Source organism: Caenorhabditis briggsae (genome assembly GCF_000004555.2).
Source record: "Caenorhabditis briggsae complete genome, chrIV, whole genome shotgun sequence".
NCBI classification, from domain to species: domain Eukaryota; kingdom Metazoa; phylum Nematoda; class Chromadorea; order Rhabditida; family Rhabditidae; genus Caenorhabditis; species Caenorhabditis briggsae.
The window spans coordinates 1,000,170-1,012,116 of NC_013487.2; the positions used below are offsets into that span (position 1 = coordinate 1,000,170).

The 11,947-nt window shown below is 35.4% G+C and overlaps 3 protein-coding genes across 3 annotated transcripts in view; 1 reads left to right on the forward strand and 2 right to left on the reverse strand.

The window, feature by feature from the left end:
• Positions 1-1,547: 1,547 nt before the first annotated feature.
• CBG13705 lies at positions 1,548-1,766 on the reverse strand (the record flags this gene model as incomplete). Its single annotated transcript, XM_002632427.2, has 1 exon — positions 1,548-1,766. One exon carries the CDS (start codon positions 1,764-1,766, stop codon positions 1,548-1,550), a length of 219 nt encoding a protein of 72 aa, XP_002632473.2.
• Positions 1,767-4,941: 3,175 nt separating this feature from the next.
• CBG13706 lies at positions 4,942-6,588 on the forward strand (the record flags this gene model as incomplete). Its single annotated transcript, XM_045244793.1, has 3 exons — positions 4,942-5,766; positions 5,987-6,312; positions 6,423-6,588. The coding sequence occupies 3 exons, from the start codon at positions 4,942-4,944 to the stop codon at positions 6,586-6,588; spliced, it is 1,317 nt and encodes a 438-aa protein (XP_045095233.1).
• Positions 6,589-7,821: 1,233 nt separating this feature from the next.
• Positions 7,822-11,947, reverse strand: part of CBG13707 — a gene marked incomplete at both ends in the record, with an annotated part of 7,837 nt that continues 3,711 nt past the window's right edge. Inside the window, 3 exons of the mRNA XM_045244794.1 lie at positions 7,822-7,989; positions 9,241-9,993; positions 10,257-10,912. Of these exons, the coding sequence (XP_045095234.1) occupies positions 7,822-7,989; positions 9,241-9,993; positions 10,257-10,912 (1,577 nt within the window). The remainder of the gene's footprint in view (positions 7,990-9,240; positions 9,994-10,256; positions 10,913-11,947) is intronic.

The following is an 11,947-nucleotide window of genomic DNA, read 5'->3' on the forward strand; positions in this document are numbered from 1 at the left end:
CAATATGAAACTGCCTAGAGGAAACCAGTTTTTTGAAATTTTTCCAATTGAAACAATCATTTTCATCCATTTTCTCATTTAATTTTCTGCCTTGTTTTATTTATATCTCATTCTCATAGATTTCTTATGAGATCGTTAACGGATTACTTTGGAACAAAGTTAAAATTTCAAATAAATTCAAATATGAGATGTTTGAATGGAATTCAACAAGGTCAAACTTCAAATCTTAATTTATGATGGAAATAGAAAAAATATATATTTCGAAGTTTTTGGGTTTTCCTAGATTCTAGAAAACAAGTTATAGTCATTCCAAGACCTATCAAGAAAACAAATAAGAAACGTTCAAAACTGTTCTGTATTAAATTTTTAAATAATGGTAGAGTATGGTAGAGGGAGAGGGAAAGAGTGTGTGAAGAGAATAGACCCCCAATGGTTGCGATTGGAACTCTCAAATTTATTTCAATATTCTGAAACACTAATTGTCCTTTTAACAACTTCTACCTGCTTTTTAACCTCTTTAATTGATCCAGTCTGATTGCCGCACCTCTTCAGAATGATAAAAACAGAACTATTAAAATTTCATTTTTCTCAAATCTCATGGTAATGAGGAAACAGTGATTTTCGAAATTGCTAAACTCAATGACATAATTTTACTGGACTAGGTTTTTCCTAGATAGAAAATCAGTACCTGTTTCAATTTCATCACTTTTTATCAGTTTTATTAAATTTGCAATTACATCATCTCTCCCCACCATAAGTCCAATGTCGATAATCATTACTTTACTTTTTGTAACTAAAATTGAGAAACTTTTCTGAAAAAATGTTTCTGTTCCATCTTTACCCCGATTTTAGAAAAAAAAATATTTTTTGCTTATCGAATCAAAAAAAAACAACAATGATAAACATTATACATATTGAGAATATTTAAGAATCATGAAGTAACTGAAACAGGAAGAAAATTTTATTTTAATTCTCAATTTTAAAGAGATAACCCAGTTATTTGGATTGTTACGTTTCTCGGAAAACGTCCAAATCCTCAAATGATTTTTTGTTTAACGATTTTGTATTAAAATAAGTTTATTGTTTCAATATTATCATTTCGCATCAGTTTTACGTTTAAATTTTATTCTCTTGATGTTCCTAGAGTCAGTTAATGAATTGCAAGAATCAAACGCGATCCACAGCACTCTTATTGGGATTGTATTTTTTCTAGCAATAGATCTGGAGAGGCCAACGGACATGTAATTTCGAAAATTCAAAAATATCTGAAACTTCTGATAGAGAGATCCAAGATAATTGAAAAATCAAAATTTCTGAAATCACAAACTACATTTTTCCTTACTCATTTTGTACCGTTTTATGCATTTTTTTTTTTCGAAATTAGAATAATTAAAGCCGAAGAAAACGTTTTATGACAAAAAAGCTAGTGAATGAAACTGGAACATTATCAAGAGAGCAAAAAAAATTACCAGAAAAAATGGAAATCATGTATACGAAAATCTTGTAACGGCAAAAAAAGCAGCGATTTTTTAAAATGTTCACTTCTTCTAGGCCTTCTTAGCCGATCGAATTTCTTCTGGAGGCAAATACGGTGATCCGTCTCTGGAACTAGAATCTCCATCTGGAAGATATGTCGGCAAATTTATAGATGGAAGTTGTTGACGACGGTGCAGGTGGACGAATTTCTTTGTTGGATCTTCCTGAAATGGTTGGGAATTTTTGTGAACAACAACAACATAGAAAAATATCAGACTTTGTTGCTGCATCTCGATTATACAAAGTTATTGAAACTGTATTTTAATAATCCTTCTGAAATAAGGAAAATAGTGAGTTTACAATCAAAAACTTATTGTTTTGCTGTTTCATTAAAGCGAGAAATTTTCAAGTTTTACTGAAGAATGTCATTCTTATTTTATCAATACTCCGATTGATTAGCGCAATTTCATAATTATGATACTTCTGAAATCGAATTGTTTGAGGTTTTTGAGGTATCTTCTCGAAAGAACTATGTCTGATTGGTCCACGCCCATTTGGATTAGCTTTAAAAAATTTGCTTTAATGCTTTAAAAAAAGGGGGGGGTCTAAATTGCTGAAGAGGTGAGTATAGCATGTTACAAACTCCGATAGCAAAAAATTAGAATTGAAACTTCATGTTGATCGTAATTTAAAAAAACACTGTTTAATGGTTGTATGAATTCTATGAAATCCTGAACATTGTTCGATCGAAGAGCCTTTGTTCCTTCAAGTTGTACAACATGCAGTTCTCAAAAATCTCCAAAATAATGCGACAGGAAAGTAATGCAACAGAATGACTGCAAGCCTTTTGTCAAACTATGTATTATGTTATATCTGAAACAGATAACTTATCACCTACTTAGTCTAGTCAGTCAAACGTTTCTAAAATTTTCAATGATTAGGAAACTTTAATATTTCATTGAAGTTTAAAACAACCGTTCATTTTCAAGTAATCATTGTTTTCGAAGTAATCTTTCCTGAAAATTGATACTGATTTGATTCAGATTCGAATTATCTGACATTCGATAAAGTATGGCTACAGTATTACTGACCCAAAAGACACAAAATTTTGTATTCGAAACTTAAAAAAAGGATTTTAAACATTTCTCAGTTTCGCTCAATCCACTAATATTGCATTTATTGATTTTCTCTAATATCATAGCAATGCTCAATCGCGCGCAATTTGAATAAGTTTAAGGGATGAACTTTTGCTTTGGCTTCTATTCTAGAATGTTTTTGAGAATTTATAAGTGTTCTATGTAGAGTAATTCTTGTTTGAATTTCCAGCCAAACGGTTTTAGTTTTCCGTAGTTTTAGAAATAATGACTTTACAGTTGCAACTGCTTTTCAAAATTGCTATTGTTATTATTCAAAACTATCATTCTCGTTTAGGTATTTTTTCCATATAACCAAGTGAACCAAGTGAGACTAACAAAAATATTGTTAATCAATTCATTGAAACAGTAAACAAAAATTCTCTTTCAAAGAGCCCATAATTTCAATGTTAGTTATGTGGTCCATCCAAATGTGCTAGTTCGTGTGTCAGTCTAATATAAAGCCATTTCGCGTTTTTATATGACATCTCTCACTCTTTTCTTCCTATTGCAAGGATCATCACCATCTTGTTGCGTTCGTTGTTGCCTTCTCGCATTTCCTTTGTCATCTTTCCCTTCTCCTTCCCGATGGTGTGCGGACAAGAAACTGACCAACTCGCGTACCCGCGCACAAATCGTCATTGATCGGTGTGGTGGACGGTCCGTCCCGTTTGACCCTCACTATTTAGTTCAAATCAATAATTTTATACCTTCTTGTGGTCATTTATCTTTCCTCTAGCTTATTGGTTTTTGTTTGAACGGTTTAGCATCACTTTTAGCGTCTCATTTTTAGCATGAATTTGTGTCATCTGGTTTTTTGATGACCTCCTAAAGCATCTTCTAATTTAGCTTAAAGTAGTTCCCAATACTCGAAAAATATATAATTTCAAAGCTCTTCTTTCAATTAACATGTTAAAAATATTTTCAGTTTGATATGTATTTTCAGTTTGATATGTGATATGAGTTGGAGGTATACGATAAAACGTAGAACAGAATTAGAAACAGCTTATTGCGTTTTTACACCACTACTAACTCATCATATTTAAAACAGTTTTGAAGCCATTTTATGAGCATTGGTTTGATATAAAGCACATTGTAATCAGTTTAGTTTCAACATAGTTATGAGGCAAAGTTATGTAATATCACCAAGTGGTTCAATTCTGAGCTTTGCAGTTTCAACAACTTTTTTAAATTGTTACCTTTCTGTCTGATGTAATCATAACTTATTTCGTTTCTGATGTAAAACTGAGAGTGTGAAGAATTTCAACCAGGCTACTCATCGAGCTACAGTCATTAAGCTATACAAAAACTTTTTTTCAGACTGTTTAGTTCATTTTGACCATTTTCAGGAGTCTGGAGCTCGGCTGTCAAGTTTCCGATTACTCTGAAACTTTGAAGGTGTAAAACAGACATAGATTGAAAACTTTGCATTCCCAGCATTTTTTTGAAATTCCTAGTTTTTCTGCTAGTTGCAGATTTCTGAAAGACACTTTTTGGCTCGTTTTTGTAGGGTTTGTTCTACAGTCTACAAAATTTTGAAGTGATCGGAAACTTGACAGCCTTATGCTCTTGAAAATAGTGAGATAGCCAGAAATCAACTGAAAATACGCTTTTGTTTACTTTATATCCCGGTACTGTATATAATGTTGAAGCACCAATTCTGATTAACTTTTTGCAATTTAGATCTTTAGGATATCTTGAGTTTGAAGGGATTTATGCGGCAAAACGTAAAACGGTAATTGAAGAAATTAGCTGTTTCATTTAGTTTATTAAATTTGATATGATTCAATACTTGGTTTGTATATTTGCGTTTTTGAAATACAATTTTGTCAAATTAAACATTGAAAATGTAGAAGGAGTTCTACAAAATGATAAAAACTTTAACAGACTGGATGGCGAAGACTCTTCGACGCTCTCGGGCTTTAAATTTTCTATTTGAATATAGTCGAATATATATCATTTCATAGATCTTGTCAAGTTCTATCATTTACTTTTTGGTTCAAACAGAAATTCCAACTTTGAGCCGAGTTATGTGTAATTGAATCTCAACGATGCGCGCACTTGTTAGTGTTGTTGTGAGCGCGCGCGCGTAATATCCGCCGCTGTGCAAACGCGCTCTAATCGTGACATGTATCTTTTCAAATGTCAATCATAACACATTCGTTAGGTTAACTCTTAGTGTTATCGACTTTTTATTGAGTTTGGGGGGTTCCAACCTTGGCAACTTTTTGGCATTTTTTCTTTTATCTCTATCTCTCTCTCTCTCTCTCTCTCTCTCTCTCTCTCTCTCTCTCTTTCTCTCTCTCTCACTAACACAACCCAGATTTCCAGCATGTCTAGCCCAATTTTCACCACCAATGAGATCTTCGTTTGCCTCCACGAAAAGGATGGGTCCAAATTCCCCTACTCCGCCAAGATTATGGCAATCAAAGAAATCGGATCGATCCAATTCTATATGATACATTATAGAGGTTGGAAATCTACCACAGACATTCGATTTCCAGTTGGAGAGGAGGCTGGAAGAATGTATAAAGGATCGTTGAAGGAATATGGGGAGAAATTCCACGTGGATATTTCACCAGATGCCTGGGATGCTGAGAAGAAGTGCAAGAGGAAGGCTGTGGATGATTTGGAAAGGAGTTTTGTGAAGAAGGAGAGGATTCAGGAGGAGAATGTTTATAGAAAAGTTTATGTAGCAAAGAGAAGGAAGTTGAGAGAGGATTCTGAAGAAGCCACGTCATCTGATGCTTTAAGAAGATCCAGAGGGGATCCAGGAGCCACTACTTCTGAGGTCAAGGATTCAAGGATCAGCAAGGATCAAGAGAACAATTTTGAACAGCAAAATCCAAAAGAACAGATCCGGAAGATTCCAAAAATGATCCCAATCGACCAAATAGAGGAAGTTCAGAATCAAACGCCATCAAAACCAGATGCACAGTTCCATGAGACTCAAATTTGTATGGACCAACCGAAAGGAGCTATTCCAAATGTGCTGGAGGAAATTCAGAATCTTCTCGAATCCCCCGAGAAAAATGGTCCAATTGAGAAGGTTACAGATTCTGAAGTTGCTAGCAAGATCCAGGACAAAGATGACAAAGTTGAGATTCCTGTTTCGGAAGAAGCAATTCAGAAGCCAAGGAACAATCCAGGTTACTATGTGAGTTAAATCGTTGCTCTCTAGTTTTGATTTCAGTTATCTCGGCTCCTATAAGAGGTAACAAAAATTTGTCAACTGATAAAATGTTTCACATAATATCACCAACATTTTATTAATCACATTTTTCATATCTTTCATAGAAATCGAGATAATTGAGCTCAAAATTCACGTATTGGGTGGTCATCTATTAGAGTGGTCACAGTAATACTAACCATTTCAGATTCCCAAAAACGATCCAGTATATAATGAGCGGATGTCTGTATTAAGAGCAAGGCATGCGGGAACACTGGATGAGGTGAAACTGACTGACGGGCTGGGAAAGATCCTAGTGGACGATCACAAATTGGTGCATTCGGAGAGGAAGGTTCCAAAAATGCCAACTGAATGGACAGTCGTAAAGATTCTAGAGGAGGTGAGAAGTTTCAATAGAGCACATTTACATTTACCTCTTTTTCAGTACAAGAATTCCAAGGATCACGATGCTGACAGCTACGATATCAACGTTTTGAACAGTATGGTACCATCGTACATGGATAAGCATATAAGGTTAGTTTTGGACGTCTGAGCCGCCCGGTAAGTCGCCAGTGGCCAATCTGGCGGTCCACGAGACCGCTAAAAAGACAAATTCCTCAAAAAGTACTTTGAAAATTTTCCAGATCACTTTTGTACACGTTTGAAATTCCAAGATATGAGCAGCGCGTCCTCCAAAAAGCTGAAGACATCACGAATATCGACCCAAAATCTACAAAGCCTCCGAACACTGTGGATTTATTTATCTTCTCAGCTCATCACGAAAATTCACATATTCGTCATGATGTATAATTCTGGATCCTCTCTTGAGGTTTGTATAGGGATTACTGTGGAATTTAAATTTTTCGTAAATTTTTTACAGAGAACCAGAACCATTCTAATCGATTTCATGAAGTTTTTGGATAGCAAAAAGGGTATTTTCTACAATTAGGAGCAGGATTACATGGATTCTAAAAGTCTTGACCATAAAACGAAATTACCGTTTCATAGCCTTTAGAATTTGTGTCCCTTTTTCTTTTCCTTTGCTGAGACCTCATTTTGACGGAATCAATAGAGCGCATTTTCGAAACTCAATTTTGTTTTGTTCTTTTTGTTCCTAGACCTAATTTCATAGGATTTCTTTCTCTTTAGATTGGAACCTTTCTCACTGTTTGGGTCTTCTTTAAATCTTTTTAAATTTTCATATATTTTTCCTGTTTCCTTTTGGTATTATTATGTTTTTCTGATCAGTCCCATTCCAATATGATTACACTGAAAACACTCATTTTTTACATTTCATTCCATCTAATTGCTTTCCTGTTTTGGTGAAAATTTCAATTTCGAATGAAATTTTGATTATAGCTCGTATGAATTATATATATATATATGTATAAGCGCGGCGCGATTTCGTCCCCCGAACTGTCCCCCGAAAGTTTTGCTGTCTCGCCTCCTTTAAAGGCACAAACCAAACAAAAAATCTATGTTTCTCATTTATCATAAAATTGAGATTGACTGACTAACGTTAATCGAACTGGTTATCGTTAATGGAACTGAAATGCGCTAAAACAGAAAAATAATCTAGAATTTAAAATTATCAAAACTTTAAATTAAACTGATTTTTCTACTTTATAATTTTTCATTATAATTTTTCCTTGATAATTCGGGAAAAGTTTGTGCAAATTCAAAATTGTGTTTTTTATGATCAAAACTAAGTTTTGAATGGTGCAAAAATCTTTTATGACCAAAAAAGCAAGTGAGTAAAAGTCGAATATTGTTTAAGAGAGCAAAAAAATAAAATACCAGAAAAAAATACATTGGGGTGAAAGAAAAATCGTAGTGTCAGGGAAAAAAAATAACACAGAAAATCGGATAAAATATGACTGAAAATTGATGCTGAAAAAAATAAATTTTTTCCCAAAAACTGATCTGAAAAAATTCAGGAAAATTTTCGCAGAATTCAATGGAATATATGGAAAATGGAAATCATATATACAAAATTTTTTAAACAGTAAAAAACAGCAATACAAAGAAAATTGTTCAGAAAATTCACTTCTTCTTAGCCTTCTTAGCCGCTCGAATCTCTTCTGGAGGCAGGTACGGTGATCCATCTCTGGAACTGTTTTGAGAGTCTCCATCCGGTAGAAACGGCGGCAAATTTATAGATGGAAATTGTTGACGACGGTGTAGGCGGACGAATTTCTTTGTTGGATCTTCCTGTAATTATTTTGGAATTTTGGAAACGAACGAAAATTGAATTGCAGATATTATTGCAAGTCCTTGATTATACAAAATTATTGAAACCGTAATTTTAGAAATCATCTTGAACATGAAATAATCATCAGACCTTGTTACGAACTCTCGATTATATGTACAACGTTTTTGAAACCGTATTTTTTGAAAATCATTTCGAACCAGACATTTCAAAACATGACATTTCCGAAGCGAAAAATTTAAAACATTATTTCCAAAATGGAAGTGGGCAGCTTCTAAGAAAACCAATCAAGAAGCGACTAGTTTCAAAATGAACGTTTCTAGATCGTCGAGTTCTAAAATGTCTCATTTGGAAAATGTTGGATCTTCTTGGAAGTTTTGCGAAAGTATTGGAAAACACAATATCGAAGCTCTATCAGACGGTGTTGCTAACCCCAGATTATTTAAGGTTGTTGGAACAGTATTTTCCCGAACCGGACGTTTCAGAACCGAACTCTCCAGAAAAATTTTATAAAAATTAAAAAAAAAATTTTTTTTCAAAAAAAAGGACCTGTTTCGAAATGATTTGATTTGGTCTGGTTTGTTTCATAACTTATTGATGTTGCAATGTGAACTGGATTCAAACAATTTTTGTTAGCCCCGAAACGTCCAGTTCTAAAACGACTGGTTGCAAAATGTCAATATTTTTGAGATTATAGGGTTATGACGTCTTGGACTCCGTTATTTCAGATCTAAACTATTCGATTGGTGCAAAAAGGCCGGGTTTCAAATAGTGATTACTGTTCTAAAATGTCTGGTTCTAAAATGTCACTTCTGAAACAGAAGTTTGTTTCTCATTCTGAAAAGGACTCATTTCAAGTAGTTTTATAATGGTCAGTTCTAAAATGTCCGTTTTATTACCCGGTTTCAAAACATCCAGTTTTTAGATTTAACGTGTGTTGATTGTCACAATTTTCCTCTTCAAAATGCACTTTGAATCACTCAAAACGGAACATTTTGAGCTGAGATACAGCGCTTGAAAGTTAGGAGGTCAGAGACGCAGACACTCTCGTTTCTCTGCGCTCTCGCACAAATTCAAAGGCGCAAAACTTGCTTCAAAATTGAGATAGAGAATTAATTTTTAGTTAGTTTTGTAGGAAATTTCAAGACAATCATGTTGAAAATAATGTCGTCTAGTTTAAATAATTTCTTTATATTCAAGTCGCTTCACAACGGTGTAGTTAGACTCCAACATAGCCCCAAGAAAAAACCCACCTTCCAAATCTTATGATTCCTTGGATAAACCTGCATGAACCTCTCAATCAGACCTGGTTCCACATCGAAAATCTCGGCGACCATTGATTGATTTCCGTCATACTCCACAATCAAATCTCTCCATCTACGTCTCTCCTCCTCATCCCATTCCCACTTTTCGGCATTTTTCGAATGCCTCGGCACACTTCCCGACACTTTACACTGACATCTGGAGAAGTGTGGAAAGATGAATGGTTGAAGTTGAGAGACAATTTTCTCGGCTCGAATCTTCTGCTCATCCATATTGTACCGATGTTTCCCTCCTCGATTTTGGATCCGCAAATCCTTATAATCCAACATATCTCTCTCCTCATCAGTTAGCTCTCCTTGTCTCCACCGGGCATTTGTCTCTTCTTGAATCAAAACTTCTGCTTCTTCCCTCTCCAACCGTCTTCCGACTTCCGATTCTTTCCGTTCCCAATTTTCCAGAAACTTCAACTCCCTATCCGTATACACAACATCATTTGCCGGCCGTTTTGTGCCACCAACTTTCACATAACTCTCACAAATCATACAGAGCTTATCTCGAGCACCACGAATCTTTTTTCGGTACTTCTTGTTGCAATTCGTGCAACTGACACGTGGCTCAAAGTGTAGTTCCATACAGATAAAATCGTTGCAATTGCATGGGACACCGAGCCATTCTTGACGACCATAAAAGCGGGTGAACAGGTAGCGAATTTTTTGGACTTCTCCGAGATGGTAGTTGCGCATCTGGAATAAGGAATTTTACTATGAAATTCTGAAGGATGTTTTCTTCTTTAAAATGCACTTTAAACCACTTGAAATAGATCCTCTTGAGCTGAGATACAGCGCTTCAAAGTTAAGAGGTCAGAGACGCAGACACTCTCGTTTCTCTGCGCTCTCGCAGATTTCAAAGGCGCATAACTTGCACCAAAATCAAGATAGAACGTTGATTTTTTGTTAGTTTTTTAGGCAATTTCAAGACAATTCTGATGATAGAAAATAGAACCCACCGCTTTCTCCTGCAACATTCTCCTCGTGATCTTCTCATTCTTCACCAAATTTGCCATCAATTTCGCCTGAGCCATACACAACGGCTTCGTCTCCTGCGGCAACACTTTCAACTTCTGATCAATCGTTTCCAGTGCTTTGCAAAAGTCATATTTACACTCCAAAAGATGCTCCAAAGCAGTTTCATAAGGAATATGGCTCTCAAATTGGCGCCAGATAGCTCTCCAATAAATTTCATGGCACATTCGATAGAAATAGTCTTGATGCTTCTTCCAAGTCTGCGCACGTTTTGATGTGTCTTCTGTGTTGTCCAGGGGAATGAAAATGGCCTTTTCTCGATCCCGATCCTCTGGATCTGGGTCCCCAAATGACAAAATTGGGTTTCCAGAAACCGCGGTTTGATATGCCGGACCTATTCTCACAGCCCGTTTTCCACCTCTTTGAAGAAGAAGTTTTCGAACAGGTCCTGGAGAAAGGGACCTTTTTTGTCCTGTAATTCTTGGAGAATCGTATTTTGAGGAGGTGGAAGCTGGAGTGAACACTGGCTCCATATCGATTGTCAACTGATCCTTGAGACGATCCATTTTGAGATCCGGAAATTTTTCTTTAAAACTGAAAGGAGTGTGAGATAGACCAGTGGGGACGATGACACCGCGATCTGAAAGAAATTCTTTAAAGGCACATTGTCAGGCGCATTGTCAGCGGATCTCATTGGATTTCCAGAAAAATAAACACTTTTTGAAACAGTGATTTTTTTCTTAGAAAAAATGTTGGTTCTAATGGTTGAAAGCTTGCTAGATATTATGAAGAAGCTGAAAAGCTCCCAAATTTTTTAAGAATCCGAAAAATTTTACTCACCGCTTGAAACAGTGAATAACCAAAAATTGAAAACAAAACCGGATTTTTAAACTTGCGGACCAAAAAGAGCCGAAACAGGTCAACAACGGACAAATGACGGACCAATCCATAACTTATTTCAGGTTCAACTTTTTTTTACCAACAAATATGGATAAGAAAAAGCTTGGTAAACTCTACAAAATGATATATTTTATAGAGGTGTATCGTGTCTATGGAAAAAGTTACAGGCGGTTTGTTTAAATATATTTCAAAAATTGAGTCTAGTATCAGTTTTAAGAATTTAGTTAACAAAAATTCACGACTTTCTGAAATGGTAATTTTTAAACTGTCTCGTAAAACAGTTTTAAGCATACTTGTAATGGGCCGGGCTTTTTCCTGAATTTCGGAGGCTCGGCACCCTTATGCGGTTTTTTTTTCGATCAAAACATTTTTGTCGAGTTTTTTCGGTATTTTTTGATCAAACAGACAAGCAATCCAAAAAAAATGGAGAAAATTGTATTGAGAGCTCGAAATTTGGCTCAAAATGACATAATTTTTTTGCTACCGGGCCTTCCGGGCCGGGCCCGCGCCTTGCAAATTTCCTGAGGCCCGGGCTTTGGCGGGCCGGCCCGGAATTTTACAAGTATGGTTTTAAGAAGAATTTTCAGTTATTGTGATATGAGGAACTCCAAACTTTTCCATAATTTTTTAAAATGTTTTTAAGTAACTGTAAAATGAAGATCTCTAAAATTTACGATGACTTTTTGAAAACTGTAAATTTATTTCCAAATACCGTAAAACCTCTAATAGAACGACACCCGGAACGTCCACTTTGAGCCTATATATCTCATTTTCT